This window comes from Eleutherodactylus coqui, chromosome 2 (assembly GCF_035609145.1).
Source record: "Eleutherodactylus coqui strain aEleCoq1 chromosome 2, aEleCoq1.hap1, whole genome shotgun sequence".
Lineage (NCBI taxonomy): Eukaryota > Metazoa > Chordata > Amphibia > Anura > Eleutherodactylidae > Eleutherodactylus > Eleutherodactylus coqui.
Genome location: NC_089838.1, coordinates 167,941,748 through 167,962,900, shown reverse-complemented (window position 1 = coordinate 167,962,900; position 21,153 = coordinate 167,941,748). Strand labels below are relative to the sequence as shown.

General features: G+C 38.9%; 1 protein-coding gene across 1 annotated transcript in view; it reads left to right on the top strand.

Moving 5' to 3' along the window:
- The window catches only part of TBC1D22A (TBC1 domain family member 22A), a 490,668-nt gene that overhangs the window by 381,308 nt on the left and 88,207 nt on the right, over positions 1-21,153 (top strand). Inside the window, exon 12 of the mRNA XM_066591889.1 lies at positions 4,350-4,445. Coding sequence (XP_066447986.1) covers positions 4,350-4,445 — 96 coding nt within the window. The remainder of the gene's footprint in view (positions 1-4,349; positions 4,446-21,153) is intronic.

Below are 21,153 nucleotides of genomic sequence, written 5' to 3'. Positions count from 1 at the left end.
TATTCATTAGATCCTGTGAACAGATATCAGTTCCCCTGAATAACCTTGTTCTAACTCATGGCATCAACATGTAGGCTGACAGCACGTCTTCTACTATGACTGTGTCTTACTAACAAAGCAGTTCCATATTTGTCATTCTAATGCCATTGGAAACAGTATTCTGGTTAATAGATTATAAATTATAGTAGAAAGAATAAACTGTACTGGAGTGAGGGACTATGTGTCCAAAAATGGAAACAACTGTAGCAGCCGGTGTGGTAAACTTGAGTTTGTTCGCAAGATGGAAGAACACCTAGAAGATTATAATGACAAGCTTATTTTTCATAATGAATGGCTCTTCAACATCTCTTTAGCGCCATTGATTTATTTGAGTAGTCATAGCCAGAGTTTCTCTGGGGGGGGGGGTCGATTTTGTCACTAACATGCTTGAACCACATGACGGCTACAAATACAGAAGGGCATGGGCTTTTTGACCACCTTTTTTTTAGGTACTCCTCAGTCTTTTTTTCTTTTTAATTTCCAAGAACATTTGTTTGGATCCACATTCAGGGATAGACAGCTATTGTCTGCTGTACAATAAACTGTCTTTACTAACATTATTTTCTGAGCGATTAAGTCCTGAAATTCATTTTCCAAGAACTTTATTAAAAACAAAAAAAAAGGGGTAAAATTTGTTACATTGTCTGAAAACATACATACATGATAAATATTACATACATGATAGATACAATTTGTTCTGAAGATGAGAAACTGACGTCAGACAGGAGGCACTCTATAACCTGCTCCTTGAACGGATCAATGGTGAGCGCTCCTTTGGTCTTTCTTTTTATAATGCACATTACCATTGCAGCCATCTGTATTACGTATATTGCTACCTTTTTGTACCAAGCCCTGGTCTTTTGCATCACCAGATAGCACCTGATCGGAGAGATTGACGCCACCCATACATTTATTATAATCTGTCCTGCCGACATCAGCAGTAACTCCCCTCTTTCTTGGAGCCACCATTGTGTCTGCATACACAGTGTAGAGCATGTACACATTCTTTATGTCCATCCATTGATTACACATATGGTCACTTCACCCTTTTCATACCCCTGAGCACCAGCTGTATGTGGGTCATTTCTTGCACTAATTTGCAAGTTATTGCTAAGATACATGAAGTACATTAGTGTTTTCAAGGGAGTTCTGGACATCATTACTACAAATAAATAAACAAAATCATATGGTGGAAAATTTTTGACACCCGTGTTTATCCCTGGAATTTTTAAAAGTTGGGTTATTTGGGTGAATAAGAAAATTGTTAGCTCCCACATTGCTGGAGTAGTTACATCAGTGGGCCCTGCACCTAACTCTTCGAAGACTGCTTCTACCACCATGCTGTGGGGTCCATTGGTAGACAACAGAATACATTTCGGCCTCTGACATGGTTTGATTGTTACTCCTGGACTGCTGGAGCATGGCAAGGTGTGCACTCACATTGCATTAAACTTACTACGAAGGATTATATTAAAATAAGCTAATTATGCGAGGACTGAGAAGCAAATACCTGTCATGAGTTGTATTATAACGCTAGGCTGCTAGTGTTTTTTTGTCAGCAAAGAAAGAAAATTAAAGTGAACTGCAGAAAAAAAAACTGAGGGTGTCTAACAGCGTTATTGCAAAGAGAAAAAGATAGACCAAATTAACAAAGCGTGAAGAATGTGTGCTTCGCTCTGGGAAGGGAGTGATCAGGAGGCAATCAGAGGACACTGATATATTTTCACTGGCACAGGATCTGAATTTATGTGTCTTTCTCTGCTCTCAAAAACTACTGTGAAGGGAGGGAAAGATGAAGCAGAAATCCTGTGCAGAATTTACTAAATGTAATGACCTAGATTGCCATGATATATCTGCAGTATCACAGCAATGACGTGGCCACTTGGTTTAACAACAGGGGAGACCCTTTAACAATTGGCCTGGAGACCTTTGTTGACATAGAAGGGGGCCTGCTCTTATTTTTAATCTCCTCTCACAAAATATGAACAGTGAAAAAACAAACAAAAAAACACATTTTGTTCTAATGTACTGCTATAAAAAGAGCATGCATCGGCATAAAGCCCTTGTGAATGTTGTAAAAAGACATTGGGGGCCACTAAGGGACTACAACCTAATGCAGCAAGTTAACAGTGCTTACCAGTGATTCTCCATGCTACCTACAAATCAGGATCCTTACTTTGATGGCCTCTAACAGTCTTTTTACAATAAGTATCAAGGTTTAATTTTGCTTAACCCCATAATGAGCAGGCCTATTTTTTATATATTTTTTTCAACCTCGTATTCCAAGAACCGTCTCTATTTCCCCCCCCATTTTTTGGTTGACGTAGCCATATGATGGCTTGTCTTGTTTCTGCTGGACAAGTATTTTTTCACACCTTAGTGGGCAGTCATTTGTAGGCCCTAATGACTAACCAGTTTAAAAGAATGTTTTCATCATTGCCTTCCAACAGATGTAACTTTTTTATTTTTCTGTTGATATGGTCCCATAACGGCTTGAATTTTGCAGGACAAGTTGTATATTTAATAGCAATTGTGAGTACATATAATATATTGTATAACCTTTATACATTTTTCTGGGGGATAGAAAAATGCCATCATTTTTTGGATTTTTTCTTTTTTTTATAGTGTTTGCCATGTAGTATAAATTACATGATAACATTCTCTAGATATCAAATTTATGTAGTTTTATGTTGAATTACTTTTGTAGACTGCTAACACTTTTTTTATATCAATATTTTTTTTGGGGGGGGGCACCACATTTAAAGAACTATAACATTTTTATATTTCTGTTGATGGAGCTGTTGCAAGACTTTTTTTAGTGGGACAAGCTGTAGTTTTTAATGGTATCAATGGTAACACTAGCAACTTTTAGTTCATATTATTTGATTGCTTCCTTTTGGGAGGCAGGATACAGAAAATTAGCAATTTTGGCCACATTTTTAACACTTTTTCAAAGTGTTCACTGTGTGAGTTCAATTATGTGCTAACTTTTTTTTATTTAGGTCATTATAAACACGGTGATACCTATTTTGTCCCTGAACTCAGTGGTGTAGAAGGGGGGTGCGGTAGCTGCGGGCTGCCCCGGGTGCAGTCACTAAGGGTGTATTACCATATGTGTCGGCTGTAAGAAACAGACGGCAGCCGCGATGTATGGAGGAAGATCACCGTGCAATCTCCTTTCATACATGTACTACAGCTGCAGGATGTAATAACACTATAAGCTGGTCAGTAAGGGGTTAAGATTCTTGTTAACATTATGTGTTTCAGTAACATCGTGTGAGAGGAGTTTTCCAAACTGAATTTAATCCCGAGCTCTCTTAGGTCCACTATGAGTAAATCTCGGCTCTCTGGCTTAGCCATCCTGTCAATTGAAGACAGAGTAGCGAAAGGAATTGATTTTGATTATGTGATTTCCAAACTTGCAGAGAACAAAGTTAGGCCGCTCTCACACAGATGCTCTTTGCCATGATTAACGGCGTTCTGAGCGCAGCGCTAATTGCAGTATAACTCTCCCATTGTTTTCAATGAGAGCCTAGTAGACATCCATTTGATCGTGGTGCTGGATTATCGAGCGGAGTCTGTTCTATATTTTGCATTTAGCGCACCTCATCAATGAAGAGGTATGCCAAACCCCGCTGACGGCCGCAAGGAGCTGCGGCCAAAAGCGAGAGTAAAGTCCCGCCCAAGCGCCGCGATTGAAATCGTGGCACTTTCCAACGGCCTTAGGAGAGAAAGGTTTTACACGTATATGCCTACAATGTTAAGTAAATAAACCAGAAAATTACGCTTGCAACTGAAAGCATCTTGTTTTTCTTTTTTTTTTTATAATTTCAAAATTGAAGGGAGGCGGGATGACAAAAATAATTTTCCACAGCGGGTACCACCTGACCTTGCTACGCCAGTGCTTGAACTACCTAATCAGCTTTAATCACTGACAGAATACAGACATATGCTTTAGCAGTGCCCTGTATTCTACCAGCCTAGTAGACTCTGCCTCTGGCAGGGAATAAAAGCCCACTTTAGATGGCTGAGCCAGAGGCTAATGTTAGGCCTACGGGTGCTACAGCAACCCATGGAAACCTCTTGAAAAAGAAAAAAAAATGGCTTTGTCCTCAAGGGTTTGAAGTATTTGTCATTTTCTCTATCATTTCATGCTATTTACTGTATTGTTCCGTATCTAGAAACAGACATAGCAGATAGTGTGTAAACTACTTTTGTCAGAAAAAATAATTTATTTGACAAAATTTGATCTGGATTAATAAAAAAAAATTAACTATTACAAATAACTTTTTTTTTTTTTTATCATTTAGTCTGAACCCGAAGGATTTTCCCACTTCCATTTATATGTATGTGCTGCCTTTCTTGTGAGATGGAGGAAAGAGATTCTAGAAGAAAAAGATTTTCATGTAAGTGATTCTATTTTACGTATACTTGCCTTAACATATGGATTCAAATGAGGCCGCCGTTATGTGCCTATGGTGACTATGCAGTAAATCCACTCAACAAAGGGAAGTAATTACAAACTGTAAAACGTGACAAATTGTGCACTTAAACAATGTCACCTTTGGCATCACAGACTTTTCAAATACAGGTGATTTGTAGTGAGCAGCAGCGTTCCAAACCGCAATTTAAATCTGACGGTAATTGCTTCGTGAACTTACTTTAGTCAGAGTTGCGTTAAATAGAGGTGATTTACTTGGGTGTCCTGTGTGGGCGGCAATACAGAATGCATTTACTAGATATTGTAGCACCTACATGCTTTACATATACAAAAGAGATGCACATGTTTAAATGGGATGAAGACGCTAATGAAACATCACTTGTAGATTAAACGTTTGTCTACATTCTGGTATTTTACATTGGAATACATTTGCACCCTGAAAGTAAAATGCGCAGGATATTAGTAAATGAGGAAGAGCAACAACCAAAGTTTGGTAATTGTCTAATTTACTGACACAGATATTAGCATTTTTTGTATTTTTGCTAAGTGTAAACATAGTATCGTAACATAGTATGAAAGGCTAAAAAAAGTGTCCATCCAGTTCAGCCTATTATCTATGATGTTAAGGAAGGCAACCCCCACCCCCTCCCCCCAAGAGGTATAAAAGTCAATATTTCTTATTTTAGGGACAAATTCCTTCCCGAATCCAAATCTGGCAATCAGAATAAATCCCTGCATCGATAATCCTTGTGAAGTACTAATAATGGCAGCCATATTGATTTTCATGTTTGAACTAGCTTCTCGTTTGGGCTTTCCATTTCTCTGCTCCATTTTTGGAACAGAGAAACTGAAGTTAAACAATTTAATTGAGTTTTTTTCCCCATTGAAATCAATGATAGAAAAAAAACTGGAAATGTTTGTTTGAATCCATTCCATTTAACTTCATTTTTAAACAGGGCCAAAAAGAACAGTCTGCTCCGCCCCCCCATGCCCAAAACTATCTAAAATCAATGTACGCACCGTGGCACCAGATCCCCTCAGCAGTCCAGCACCATGGCATCTGACAGGTGACGTCACCCAGCCAGAAGGCCAAGTGACATCCCATAAACCTGTCACATGGGCTGCTAATGTAAAAGTCCCTAGGCAGGCTTATTGGCTGTCATAGATGACATTCCTGTCAAGCCTCCTATTAGGCGCAGAGCTTGTAAATAGAAGACCGAAGCAGCGGCGTTGGTGCAGCACGCAGTGGGAGATGAGTATTTTAATTACTTACCTGTCCCCCCACCTGCCACCAATGTTAGGGGTTTTCGAAAAACCCTTTAAGGCCATTAGCACTATGTCAAGAATGAAAAGCTTTGCAGTTGTCTCAGTGTCAAGGTGTTCACTGATATTTGCAAATCAAGTTTTTAAGTGTGTTAAATTTAAGCTATTTCATATATAATCTTTAGAACTGTATTAATTCATAAAATGTAGGATATATTTTTTGAATTTTTTTCCAAGAACATCTTCATGTACCATCATCCACAGGACGAACACTGTTGCCTATGTAGGTTTTCATCTGACTTGTTCAATCTGGAAAGTTTACGGGCCATTCAGATGGTTGTATTTTTAGTCCTTGTTGTGTCTGTGTATTTCAGGGACCCATTATAGACAATTAGGCTATACACTAAGGTGCTTCTTCATATGGAGCAATAGCTTGTGTGGAATACAAATCCACAGCATGTCCTATTTACATCCCTTTGGTGAACAAGAATCAGACATGCAGTATCATATGTCACAAAAGTATGTCCTTGTGCAGTCCAATACAAGTTGTGCCTAATAATCTCTGGTGCAACTTGCGCGCACTGCTCTGTGAATCTGGCCTTATTCAGTAATGGCTGAGTGATGCTGTTGCATAAATTCTATTTGAGAAACTGACTAGAAGGGTACACAGACACTCCGATCATAGTAACTGATGATGATCACACAGCTCCTGTCACACAGTTATCATAGAGGAGATCACAGCTCATCCTCTTGACTATATACTTAAACTACTCTCACACACAGCATCGGTGAAACACCAAGATTTTGATCACACTATTTAACTACAATTTTATTGGCATTTTCGATGAGGTGGATTAAAAAGCACGGAAATGTGTCAAAATAGAGCAGACAATGCTCCAAGACCGCAGATGTGCAAGGCCCCATTGAAATCAGTTGGAGCATTGTTCAAAACACTGCGCTAATCACGGTAAAAAGCACATGTGTTAGAGTGGCCTTGGGTCTGTAACTTATTTAGGTGAATATAGTTGGTAATAATTATTAAACTGTCCTGCAGGAACCACAGATGGTACAGACTCTGGCTAATGCTTTGTTGATGCATCATAGGATTGATTTGAAAGTGAAAACAAAAGTTTCAACATTAAGATGGTGCCTGATAAGCATCAGACTAGAGACTGCGATGCATAGAAATGTCTTTAATATACAGAGACCTCCAAAGTATGACTGGCAACCATCTGAGGGGGCCAGGGATGGACAAATGTCCAAAAAAGATTAGTGGAATCCTTTGCACTTGGGGTTAACACATAAAAAGGAAACAGGAAATGATATAGCATAATTACTCAGCATGCTGTGTATGGGACTTAAGTTTAGAGAGTGCAATGGTTAGCCGATGAGCTGTACTACTTCCTATTGTGAATCGGGGCTCTGCGGTACGAAGAAACTTCTACATCTATTTTTGTCTCCTAGAGCTCTGTGTTAAAACTCCATAATAGTTAAAGCTTTCTAGAATTGCGGTAGCTGCCCAGACTATCTCTGGTCCCCTGGAGCACACAATCACAAGCCATTTAGGGAAAATTAGTAGATGTTTTATATTTGGAAAGTAAGGTAAATCTTTGATGAAAGAGTAGTTCTTTGGAAATAGATGTGATGTCTGCAGAGTTTGCTGCATTCTGTTTCCCATGTCCTTGCTGTAGTCATTCCTTACTTTGCATATGTCTTCTATAGGTTGTAAAATTGTATACCAAATCAAAATTTATTCTAAGAGTAGTTGTACTTTAGAGCATCACTTTACTGTATAGCCAGTGTAGTAACTTACTTTTTATTGAGCCTAGTGCAGCATCTGCTGTACCTGTCAGAACGGGTTTGTGATATTGCTGAACATTTATATCTAGGTACAGCTTTACCTTTGCAGCACTCCTGAATAGTGTCTTGTGTCTGTTGTTTTTTTTTAATACAGTTACAGCAAGTGTATTTGGTGCACTGAAGCCAATACTTTATGGGAGGCTCTGACTTTATGTTCTGGAAATGGAGACGCACAAAGTAGCTACGGCCAAAAAATGTGTTTTGGTTTAATTAGTATTTAAATCACATGTCATTTCACCTTTCACTGTTTTATGTATTAGCAGTATTCTGGTATCTCTTAGCAAAATCACAGTAATAAAGGGCATTTTATTTAATTGTGGACCTCAGTCAAGGGAACATAACATGTTCATTATAAAGCCTTATTCACATAGTAAATGGTAAAGATGTAGTTTGAGTTTAGTCTCTACTCTAAACTGTAACCAACTGTAGGCACAATTGTGGTGGCCCGTGCAACACTGAAAAGGAAAAAAGCATGTTAGTTAAGCATGCAAAGAACCGGTACATTCAAAGACTTGTGAATGATATCTGAAGCCAGTGCCTGGAAAGTCAGTGGGGGTCATGTATCGATTGTCGTAAGACACAACACTGCAGGAATTACATCAGAGAATGTGGTTTACTGTCTGTAATTTTTTTTACCTCTGATACCAACAGGCTAGAAAGTAAATCGCACTCTGCAGTTGCAATATGCTGACAATATACAATGTTTGTTCTTTCAAGGAACCTTTATTGCTAATAATAATCGCCTATATTTATATAGTACATGCATGTTAAGAATCACTTATATTCTCTCCCCATTCGGACTCACAATTTAAATTTACCTGAGTGTTGCAGGAAACCAAAGCAAACACGGGAAGAACATACAAACTCCATGCAGATGTTGTCCTTAGGCCTCCTTCCCACGGACGGATTTCCGCCGCATTGCCCGCAGCTATTAGGTTCTATTGAACCTAATAGCTCAATGCTCACGGTGCAGAATTTCACCACAGAATTCCGCACCGTGAAATCTCCTATCCTCACCCGCGGCATGCTCTATTTGCCGTGGGTGTACGCGCCGACGGCTTCCATTGCAGTCAATGGAAGCCATCCGCTCACGCTATCTTCCGCTGTAGCACAGCAGAAGATAGCATGAAATTGCCTCTCCGCCCACCGCCGCCGCGTCATATGACACGGCCGGCGCGTCATATGACACGGCCAGCCGCGTCATGTAGCGCTGTGGGCGTGTCTTGTGACGTGGCCGGCGTGTCACATGACGCTGCGGTGCGTCACGCGGGACCCAGGACACTGTATCCGCTGGTAAGTATGGGGTCTCTGGGGGGTGCCGTGACGGGCTTCACCGCGGAATATTCCGCAGCGGAGCCCGTCGCGGCCGTGTGAAGCCGGCCTTATTTTGTTTTGAACCTAGTACCCCAAGCACTACAGTGCTAACCACTGAGCTATCGGAGACCATAAATCTCTGGAAAACGGCTAATTATTTCCAAAGCCACTAAATATCTTTCCAAAATAATATTAAATGAAAATTAAAGGCACATAAGGAAGATGAGGAATAGCTGCTGGAAGCTGTGAATTGCTTTCTATGTTGATGACATGAGCTTTTTTTAGGATCCTGTACTTGTACAACAGTCACAGTGAAAAATAAAACAAAACCACCCTCAACTGAGTTGAAGGGAACAGTTCGCCCTAACATATGAGTAAAGTAGAGGGGTGCTAAAAAATAATCAGTGCATGACAGTTAATAAAAAGAAATTGGTTGGCTCTACTTACCTCCAGTGTGATGCAATGATTTGCTGTTCACCCTGGCAAACAGGCATTTTAATAATGAAATGAACTTGCTAAATGACAGGATCTTCTAACCACTCACCTGTATCACTGATCTGCAGTGTCATTGGAATTGTATGTTTACATAGGTACTATACTTTAATACAAGGTTTGAATAAATCCATAGTACATGTAAATATAAGAAACTTTATAATATATCTTAAAGTGTTTCTTTCTCTTGCTATTGGGCTTCTTACCTTCTCTTCTCCCCCTAAACTTTTTATGCAGTAGAAATCCGTCTTAGTCGACAAAAGGGACTAACAGTTTACTGACAAATCATATTACATGCTACCCATAAAAGTCTGTGGAGAGGGGAGGAGCTGAGTTTGTGATAAACAGAGAAATGCACAAATACAAGCTGCTGCAGCTAATAACGCAATATCTTCTTTTTTATATGTGCTGTGTATGGGAGACAAAATAGCAGCACTTTCCATCCACTAGCTCAGCGAACACGAAGAATAAGATGGAGCCTGCAGAGTCAAAAATGCAGAACACAATTATATAATGGACCTAAATAATGTTTATCCTTATGTACGCACATGACCACTTATTCTGCAAAGGGACCTGAAAGTGTATATATGCTTTAAGTTAAAATGGTTCAGGAAGGGCCACAATAAGTTAGAAATACTGTCATCTGAGTCCTTTGCAACTTGAATGACCACTGTATTCAGAAATGTGTAGTAGATTTAGGCTCATCAAATTACTCCATTGATACATGATCCCTAACATAAGCAAAGATATGGACCATCGCATGTTGAGACATTTATTTTTCTGAGCTCTATTTTAAATTCATTCAGCGCTGCATAGTACATTCAAAAGCATTAACACTTTGGGAAAGACATGACTTCACTGTCCTGCGGAATGATCTTTAAAGCCTTCCAAATACTAGTTTGATGCCTGTCACAAGTGTATTTCAAATTTCTTTAAAAAACTTCACAAAGCTTAATCGCAGTGCACCTCATGATCTACTACCGATCATTGTTTTCCAGCAGATTCCAACTCACTTCATTTGGTTTTCAAATGAAAGTTCATAAATTTTTTCACATATAACAATTCATTTATGCATACAGTTGCAATCAAAATTATTTAATGCCCATTGAATATTAAGTTTATTTGCCAAATTTAAAAACTTTCATCTGCTTGCAGAAATAATCAGACGAGAACAATTTAAATGGCTCATCACAACTAATTTAACAAGTGGTTTCTCCAACTTCAACACAAAATGTCACTTTTAATGATTACTACAGTCCCACTATTGTTAAATTATTGCAATTGATGTTGAATAATCTTGTTGGCAACTGTGTGTGTGTGTGTGTGTGTGTGTATATATATATATATATATGTATATAATTATTTTACACAATATCTGTTACACCCAGTAGTAATTGGTAGAATTTCAAAAATCATGGCCAATATATACAGTAGCAAATCAGAATAAATCAGACAAGGTTTGCTATTTGGTACAAGTTTCATTAAGAAGAATGCCCACTATGAACAGCTATACACTCTTGTGTCCTTGCAGGCATTGAATCAATAACTGTTACATTTCTTCGTGGGTTATGTCTCTCCATACCTGCATGACTTGTGCAATCATTTGTTGTACAGTTTGTGATAGGTGGCAATGTGACATTAAGCATCTACGTATGGCCTTCCAGACACAGCTGCATAGTATATAAGGCCGAAAAAGGACATCTGTTAATCCAGTTCAGCCTATTACATCCCCCACCACCAATTAGATGCTCTATTGAGGGTAGATCTTGGGACCACTTGGGCAAATCTATCATTGGGACACATTGCAAGGCGTATCTTGTGATGGCTGCAGTATACGGACAGGCAATATCCCATTGGAAGGCACCATTTTAGATAGTGGGCATAAAGCATATGACAACACAGTATACTACTCTTTCCACATACCAGTGGGCAGTTATTGTGCCATCAACAACCACCAATCCCGTCTTGCTTTCATAATCGATTGACCCCCCACCCTCCCCAAATCATGACTCCAGGAGCTGGACTTGTGTGGTGCTCTGAAATTACAGCAGATTTCTCCAAAACACTAAGAGATGTGTTGACGATTATCACTTTGCCCCAGACAGAATCAGGAAAACCTTCTACTACTCCACGCCTTTGTTTGTATGTGTGTTGTGCATGTATGTATAATATATATATATATATATATATATATATATATATATATATAAACTCAAACAAGTTTCTAACATGGTAAAAAGAAATTGACATCAATATTTGTTTTTGTGTCTACTCAAGAAAATGAAGAATGGTCTGTTCACACTGCTGTAAATGCCATTCATGTACACTGCTTCATATAGAAGTACGCACTCAAGGGCTAATCCTATCTCAAACGTTTAAGACGTATCCACACAACATATGAAAAGTGAGGTCCACTGACCACCGTCCTTCCTGATAAAGTAATTACTGGCCATTGCATCCATATGAAGTAAGAGTGGAGAGGTATCTCAGTTCTGCACAGCAACGGATATACCTGTCACTGGGATCTTATGAGTACTGCTCGCTGTACCTACAAGATTATGGCAGGAGGATAGCTGTAATACGCAACCATGCTCCTGCCATAACTGCCAGGATTGGTGAGAACTCCAGTCCCAACAGTTCAACCCCTGAAATGCCACAGTCAAGAGTGACAAATTAAAAAGATTGGTCCCTAAGGTCTCTTCAAGGGTTAAAAGAAGCTATCACTAAGATACCCATTTAGGCCCATTTAGACACAACAATTATTGCTCAAGATTCGATCAAAGCTAATCTTTTGAGCGATAATCGTTGTGCGCATTTACGTGCTCCGAGAACTGCTGTGTTTTTGGAGGGCTCAGCTAGTATCCAGCTGAGCGCTCCAAGCGGGGGAAAACAAAACACAGCTGGAGCACTGTCTTCTGCATGCTCCTGCTGTGTTCACAGAGCGCTCAGCTGGTATACAGCTAAGCTCTCCGATCGGGGTATACAAAAGACATCTGGAGAGCTGTCTTCTTCATACTTCTGCTGTGTTATCCGAGCAGGATACCAGCTGAAACAACAGTATCAGCTGTATCCCACTGAGAACTCAGCATGCGGCACTGATAAGACTCATCGATGTCTTACAGCTAGCTGAAAGTTAAGGATGAGCAAATCATGCACGAACAGTGCACGATGGCTGCCCGTTTGCACACAACGACTATTGCTCAAAAGACTTCTTTTGAGCGAATTTTGAGCAATAATCGTTGTGTCTAAATGGGGTATTAGACTGATCTATTAAAATAGGAATACCCTTATACACACATATTTATACTAATGGGTACATTAACACCCACTAAGTAGCCTTCCGAGGTAGTGGTTCACAAGAAATGGTACTTAATGTGTCTGTGGAGTCATATCATTCTTCTTAGCCAATCAGCAGCTTTAAAAACGATCATGTGATACGACCGTACTCTAAAAAGATAAATACGTGCAGATGTACAGTTGCAAGAAAAAAATATATGTACCCTTTGAAATTATCTGTATTTTCTACATTCATTACTATTAAAATATAATCTGATTGTTATCTAGTCACAATTTTAGACAAACACAATTTAAGGAAGCTAAAAATGCACACAGTTGTGCCATTCATGTCTTTTATTGAGCACATTGAGTAAACATTAACAGTGTAGGAAGAAAAAGCAACTGAACCTCTATGATAACCTTTCCAGGACCTAATTGGTAAAATGTGTTTCAATTAAGGAAATGAGATTGGAAATGTGAGTTTTACAGGTTCTTTGCCTTTTAAGTACAGTTACACGAAGACTTTCCGACAACCTGACTACTGTCAAAGTTTGCCTACTGACAATCTGTTGTCCTTAGAAAAATTAGTGTGAACCATTCTTCAATGCGAATAACTTTCTAAAGACTTTTGGATGTTCTGTCTTGGAGCTAAAATGTGCAGTATTAACAGATCAGTCTCAGGAGCATTGCGCCTATATCCTCTAGCTACCTTTGACATATAGAGAATGTTGCAACTAAGTCTTATCTGTCAAACACAGTGTCTCAGTGATTAAGTTAGTTTACCCCCCTGAATGTGGACATATGCTGGCTGCATTAGACCTGCATCCACGGGGGTTCTAATCTTCATTTCGGTTTCCTTTTTACTGAAGCAAACTTTCCCTGTAAAGGTCCATTAAGACAGGACGAATGTCGGGCAAATTATGCCCGGCACTCGTCCCCATACATACTAGCTGTCATGCTGTTGCATTGGAGCTAGTATCCATCTTTTATGCAGCATGAACGATGGACGATCAGCTGATCGCTCAGTGTAAATAGCGGCCGTTCAGTACTGAACGGCCGCTATGTTAAGTCAATGGAGAGGGGCGAGGAGAGAAATCTCCTGCAGCTACCCCGCCCCCCTGCTGGCCGCTCTGTAAGCGAGCCAACGTTACTAGCTCCCGTGCAATAGCACAGGATTTTTGGACACACAGGGACGAGTGTTGGGCATTGCTTTCCCAAGATTCGTCCTGTCTAAATGTGCCTTAAGGATAGATGCTATGTAGGTACAAACTTCAAACTCAATCTCTATATTGTAATAATGCTTTCCTTTTGGCTTAGTCCCTATCCCAAACTAGAATCCTAGAGAAAAGAAGCAACCAGTTTCAGTAGCAGGACTGATGAAGGCAGTTCCTGCTATATTTATTATAATCATAGGATGAATACTTTAAAAGCATGTGTTATATACAGTACAGTATTAGTATCATCTCGGACAGCTAATGCCCAACCAGTTTTGTCTGCTCGACTTTGTTAGGGGTCTTTCAGCTATATGTGATTACCTTTAAGATCGAAAGCTACCTCCCTGTCTCTTGGCAGGTCAGCAAATGAAAAACAAGCATGCATACAAAATTTTTCATAAAACAATTCAGATCTATATCTATGTTTAACCCTGGCAGGGTCAGGTTTTCCAGCAAATGAATTCAGTTTCTTTTTCTGAAAGTTTCTTTATCACATCACCTCCCCCTTTCAGTGGTTTTAACTCTGCAGAACACTTATTTTTATTTCAGCTGGGAATTTTTTTATTGAGATTTATATAAAACTTTCAAAGGACCTCAGAAAAATAGTTGTAGATACAAGTGAAGCTTGAAAAAACTGCAGAAGCATTGCTAAAGACTGTACATCAAGCCACAGTTCGACAAATTATCTCAAAAAAGAGAAAATTCACGACTTTCACAACTGTCCTTAGGAGTGGGCGTCTTGTTGAGATCATTCCAAGCGCACAGCAGGTAATTCTGAAAGAGGTGAGAAAGAACCCAAGGGTAACATCAGTAAACCTACAGAAGACTCTACTAGCTTCAGAAACATCTGTCTTTCTTTACTAAAAACATTGCAACTCGTCTTGAGTATGCCCAAGTCACTTGGAAGTTCCACAATGCCTCTGGGAAAATGTTTTATGGACAGATGAGAGGAAAGTGGAATATTTTAACACAAATGCACAGCGCTATGTTTGAAGAGAAAAGAATACTGCACACAAACACCAAAACGTCATCCCAACTGTGAGGCATGGTCAAGGAAACATCAAAAATGTGATACCAAATCAATGTTTAAAAAAATATATATATTTATATATGCGTTTTCAAATCCCAATTCTAAAACACCTGTGGGGTCATACGCTCAATATACCCCTTTATGATTTGTTTGAGGCGTAATATTTCCAAAATGGGGTCTTTTGAGGGGTGTGAATAGGTTTTTGGAAAATGTCCCAATAAAAGGGAGACCCCAAAATTCACAAGGTGCACTTTCAATTCTGGGGCCTGTGTTTGTCATGTTGTGCACTAGGACCACATGTGGGATATTTCCGAAAACTGTAGATTCAGGGTAATATTGAGTTTTATTTATTTGCTAACTCATTAAAACAAAAAAATCTGCAAGAAAAATGACATTTTCAAATTTATTCTCCCCCTTGTATTAATTTGTGAAATACCAGTTAATAAATCTTGTAAATGTCATTTTGAAAACTTTGAGGGCTGCAGTTTTTAAAATGCGTAACTTATGAGGGTTTCTAATATATAGGCCTCTTAAAGTCACTTTAGAACTAAAATACATTTTGGATGTTTCTCTCAAAATTAGAAAAATTACCCCTATATGCGTAACATTTCTGACATGCAAAATAAATAGACACTTACAAGGTGATGAAAAAACACAGTTTGCATATAGTTAATATTATTTAGTAGCCATTTTTTATGGTATTAGTATGGCCTCGTGCACACGAAATATCGCAGTTGAATCAGACCCGGCATCCCCCAGAGACCCCGTACTCACCTGTCCGTATCTGCAGCGATTGCCTTACCCGGTGCACATGCACAGGGCATGTTGCATCGGTGCTGGGCTGTGACGCGGATTCTGTGCCCACTGCGTGGAATATTACAGGACGGACTGCTTCCAGCGACTACAATGGAAGCCATCCGTGTGATTTTCCGCACAAAATAGAACATGCTGCGATTCTCCCCCGCGAGCGGAAAATCGCTGTTGATTTCCGCTCGTAGACAGGGGAGAATCTTTTAACACAGCAAAAGAAGTACAGAGAAAACAAAATTGGTATCGTTTGGTATCGTAGTAATCGTACTGACCCATAGAACAAAGTTATCATGTCATTTTTCTTGCACCCAAAGATAGCGGAATGTGCTTTTCTTTTTTTAATTTTACTCCACTTAGAATTTTTTAAAGTTTTTCATTAGATCATATGGTACATTAAATAGTAACATTGAAAAATACAACTCGTTCTGCAAAAAACAAGCCCTCATACAGCGATGTCGATGGATAAATAAAGGAGTTATGATTTTTTTAAAAGGGGTAGGAAAAAACGAGAATGGAAAAAAAAAAGGCCCACGTCATTAAGGGGTAAATGGCAATCATATTTTATTACTGCAGAAATCCACATAATTTCAAAGGGTTCACTAACTTTTTTTTGTTAGCTGTAGGTTAAGATATACAATGTATAAGAAAGTTTAGTCCACTGAGCACCATTGTTAGATTATATTATCTTGCAATAGAATTAAACTAGAGGGTGATCTAAAGAGACACCTGAATAAATGGAAAATTGTGGTTAGGAATGCTATCCTGTAGCTTGTTTCTAAGGTGAATGAAGCAAATCTGAGATGCATGGTGTCCAACGTGACGGCCATTTTAAAAGCTGCCATGTTGGACGCTAAGTCAATATTTTCAAATGGCAAGGAAGTTTGTTTGAAAATTGTATCTTATATACAATTTGGAGATGAATCAAAATCTGTGCTCCAATGTCATTTACCTTTATTCCTGTCAAAGTTATTAACAATTTTTCAGTGATATGGAACCCAATGACAATCCACCACAGGATATGCTTGATTTGCTTACTGTTATTTCAAATCATCAAGCCTATCCTCTTTTCCCATTCATGATGTACTGAGAGCAACACTTTAGCAGAAATGCTTGCACAAGCATCCAGGATCTGCTGTTAGGCCCCCTGTCCACGGGCGAGGCGGAACATTGCTAGTGATATTCCTCTGCAGGGGAGAGAACTGACAGTTCTCTGCACTGAGCCTATCTGACAGATAGGCTTACCAAGGAGAGTCACGGCAAATCACAGCATGCTTCGATTTGAGTCCTGCGAGCAGAGAATCGCTATGATTCTCCGCTCATGAACAGGGGGCTACGCTTTTCATAGCAACGCTATGGAAAGCATGCACTGTGTTACTTGCGGGCGGATTATCTTCGTGAGTAACGCAATGCAAAATCGTCCATGGCAGGAGCCCTTACATGTGCGCCACAGTCTGGATTTTCACAGTGTAAACACTGGACTTGATGTAAGCCCACAGTTAGAAGACCAAGGGGGTGACATGCAACGAGGCCATGACATTTAATCAACTTACCTGGAAACTGCTGATCCAAAACTTGCAAACTTCACATCAATAATGTGGGAAGGCACCATCCAGCTGGAAGAGCACTGAGAATGTGTCATTTCCGTTGCACAGCGATGGGAAAACCTCATCATGGAGCAAATTGCAGATAGTTGGCAGCAGTAAGTTTACCATTCGTGAAGAATGAGCTCACTACCTTTATACCCCACACACCGCACCACACCATGACTTTCTGTATGCCAATCATCTTGGAGGGATCTGTCCAGTGCAGGTTTGTGTCAGACCAGTAGCAAAGGCTTTGTTTGTTCACCTCCCCATTCAGGTAGAAGTTTGCTTCATCACGGAACAGTATTGTCTGTGTGAAATGTGGGTACCATTGCGATTGCTGTGTAACTCATTTCACAAATACAACATAGCGATGGGGATCCTCCTCATTGACATGATGCAGCAATTCAATCTTGTACGTGTTCCATTCGTGTGTAGCCAGTATCTGCCCGATAGTGGTTTGACTCACCCCACTCTCCTGTAACAGACATCAGGTTCTATGATGTGGGTTTTTGCAGAAGGGCGCCAGGACGGCCATTGTTGTTGCTTCATTTGGTAGTTTTGTTATGTCCACTTTTTGGCTTGTCCAACACAGAACCTGTTAGCCAAAATTTAGCAAACAATTTGCCAACTGTGCCATGGTGGATGGGTGGTCTGTTAAGGTGGCAACCATTAAAAACCACTGCAATGACTCGGGTACTACACTCGCAAAAGATCAGCAAAATCTTTGTCCTCTACTAGCGTGTTAATCTCTCCGCCATATCTGTGTCGGTAACAAAGAGAAAATTGATAATAACTTTGGCAGGAATGAAGATACCACAATTATGCATTTGGATTCCCCACCAAATTCTCTATCAGATACATTTATCACATGAACCCCTTCCCATTTGAAAATATCAACTTCATTCCAAGATGTCGGGTTTCTAAATGGCCATAATCTTGACCACTGACTTTCTCAGATTTGCACCTTTCCCCTTAACAACATGCCACACACAGGATGGTGTTCCCTACAAAAGTATTCTATTTATTCAGGTGTATCCATACCTTTTGGACCCCCTGTATTATGAATAAGAAATCATTATATTATGGCTTTGTTGTTTGTTATGAAGGAGGTTTGCTTTCTTCTCAGCCGTACTCCATGCATATATAGAACATAAGAGGAGTAGTAATGAGCGGAGTAATTTAAATCCCATTAATCTCATTCATAGTGTTGTGCAATGTACAGTGTACCATTAAAATATGTTCCTCTTTGTTATCAGATCTTTTAATTTACTGAATTTTTTTTTAATGTTTATGGTTAAATTAAAAACATAGAAAAAACCCATATTCAGTGACTGGTATGTCTTTGATAAAACTATATTGTTCAGTATTCATCTGCATGGACAGCTGCTCTCTTACATTAGCTGCCAAGGTACTCAAACACTTTATCATAGTTATTACGTTCTTGAAATACGTGATGTTTCAGATTCCCATTTTCCTTGGCCTTCTTGTCTTGTCTAGGCCAGCTTGCCACTATTAATAGTTGTTTTTGTTTGATGTGCTTGTCTGTAGAATTGTTAAGTTGACAGTGATCTGTCCATGATTTGTGTCAGAGTATTAATAAAATAGCTTGGATGCTGTCCTTAACCTGCAAACATTTTTTTGTGTTTTAACATGGTTCTTTGTTTAAGTGCCAACTTAAATTTTAACATTTATGTGTTTAACACTTTTTGTTTGACCAGCTAGCTTATTATTATTATTAGTAATCTTTACATGAAGAAGCCATCCTGATTCAACACTTTTTCCAAGTTTTAAAGGGAGAGTCCACCATTTCTCTAAACTACAGCTATTCTGTTCTCTGTCCCGTATTTGGTATTAAGGAAACAGTGTAGAACATGCACCTTGTTCTAACAGATTCTGCATGGAAAACCTGTGGATTAGCTTTATGAAATGACAGTGGGGCTAATATTCATGGATCTACGGCAGAAATGCAAGGGTTGGCCATGGATGTCTGTTGTGGACCATTTTGTAAAATACACATCTGATTAAATACTTGTGTGGTTCCAGTTTCAAAGTGCTGGACTGCAATGAAGAAGGCTGGGGACAAATAGACCCTATGGTACCCTATTAGGGCTAGTCCTGATGTGTGGCATACACTAACGGAGCATAACACAATTATCGTTGATGGTGTATACCTCTGTATCAATTAATCAGATTTATAATATATAGTTCCAAAAGCTATATTTCTGCCTTGGACTCAGGTGTCAATTCCTGGTCATACAGAGGGTAAATAAAATAGATTCTAATTGAAACTACATTTTTATGAGAAATTAACTTTTCTTGCTGCTTTATTATACTTGGGAGTATTTGCTCTCTCCTTTCTAATGTTCTTGCTTTAGGCATATTTTTGCATACTCTGTGCAGAGACATGCTTTTTTTGTAAAATGTGGTTTGGACGATCATTTAACTCACTTAATAAGCTTTCTCTTTTTATATGCCCAGGATATTTAAATTCTCATTCAGTATTCGGGACTAACTGCTGTTCACTGACTTTATTGCTAGTAGAATATTGGGAAACGTGTGTTGTAAAAACTTTCCCATAAATCCATTTCAGTAGTCTAACTATTTAAATTCTAGCAGATCTTAAGTATGTCTATAATAATTACAATAATGAAGTTATCCTGGCAGCTACAGGTAGGTGTCAAAGCAGATAAACTTCTGTAAGTTTATGCACTAAATCATTAAGGAGATGTAATTACATGTATGGTCTTATTTAAATGACTCAGCGAAGTTCTATCCTTTGCATATACTTCAATTTGGCACAGCACTTAGAGAAGGCCCAGTACAAATGTAGTGTAAAATTAAATTATCTCTCACCCTTGAGAAAGTGGGACCGCAGTCCTATGCTAAATTCATTTGCTAGGCATTTTATCGGAAATTATATGGCAGTCCTGTGTAGAGTGAAAGACGATTTGCAGCTAAAATCCCCAGTATACGTTCTTCTTACAATCTGTAAAATATAATTAAGATAAAACGTGGAGATACAACTAATGATTATAATTAGTGTAATTTAGCTTTTAGCACTAATTGTAAAAACAGCTCTTTACAAAAGTGTACAAAGCTAAGACAATTGAGTCTTTGCATATCACTTGTTCAAAAATTCTCAGAACTGTGCGTATTTGCACATGAATGAAAGAGACCCAAGATGCTTTTGTTCTGCAAGTACCCTGGGGAAGTCTAATGTTCTTTCTTTGTGACTACTTATTTTTCTTTCTACATACTGACTGAATTTTGCCATATTGTATGAGACTGAAATATATTAATTTGCATGTAAACTAACTTACTGAGAGAGTGATGGCACAACCTCTTGACTCGGTTGCGAAATTGTCCATATTCAATACAAATTGATGTTTTTTCATATTTAACTCACATTGTAATAAAATGTTCTTCTAGCAGCAATTTTGTCCATCAAATTTGTGGAACATAGTTTCATAACTCCTTGGTCCCTTTGGCTTAATGAATTTCCATATTTAGTTTCATACTCAGATCTAAATACTTTGTTTGCAGTTACATCATATACTAGAGTTACAAAGTTAATCTCAACAACTTTTTTCTACCCCTCTCACCCTCCCCATTTCACCCTTCCTCGTACTAGGATTTAATCTTAGGTTAAAGATTGTTTTTGGTCAGTTTATAATCAGTTTGCTCTAGATTTTTAAAGTACTTTACACTGTTGACAATAGTATTGTGACACACATAGAAGGTGAAGCAATTCGAATTTATTCACATTTTTCAATATAGTGTCGGACCACCTTTGGCCTCAATAACTGCAGTAACCCTCCTAGGAATACT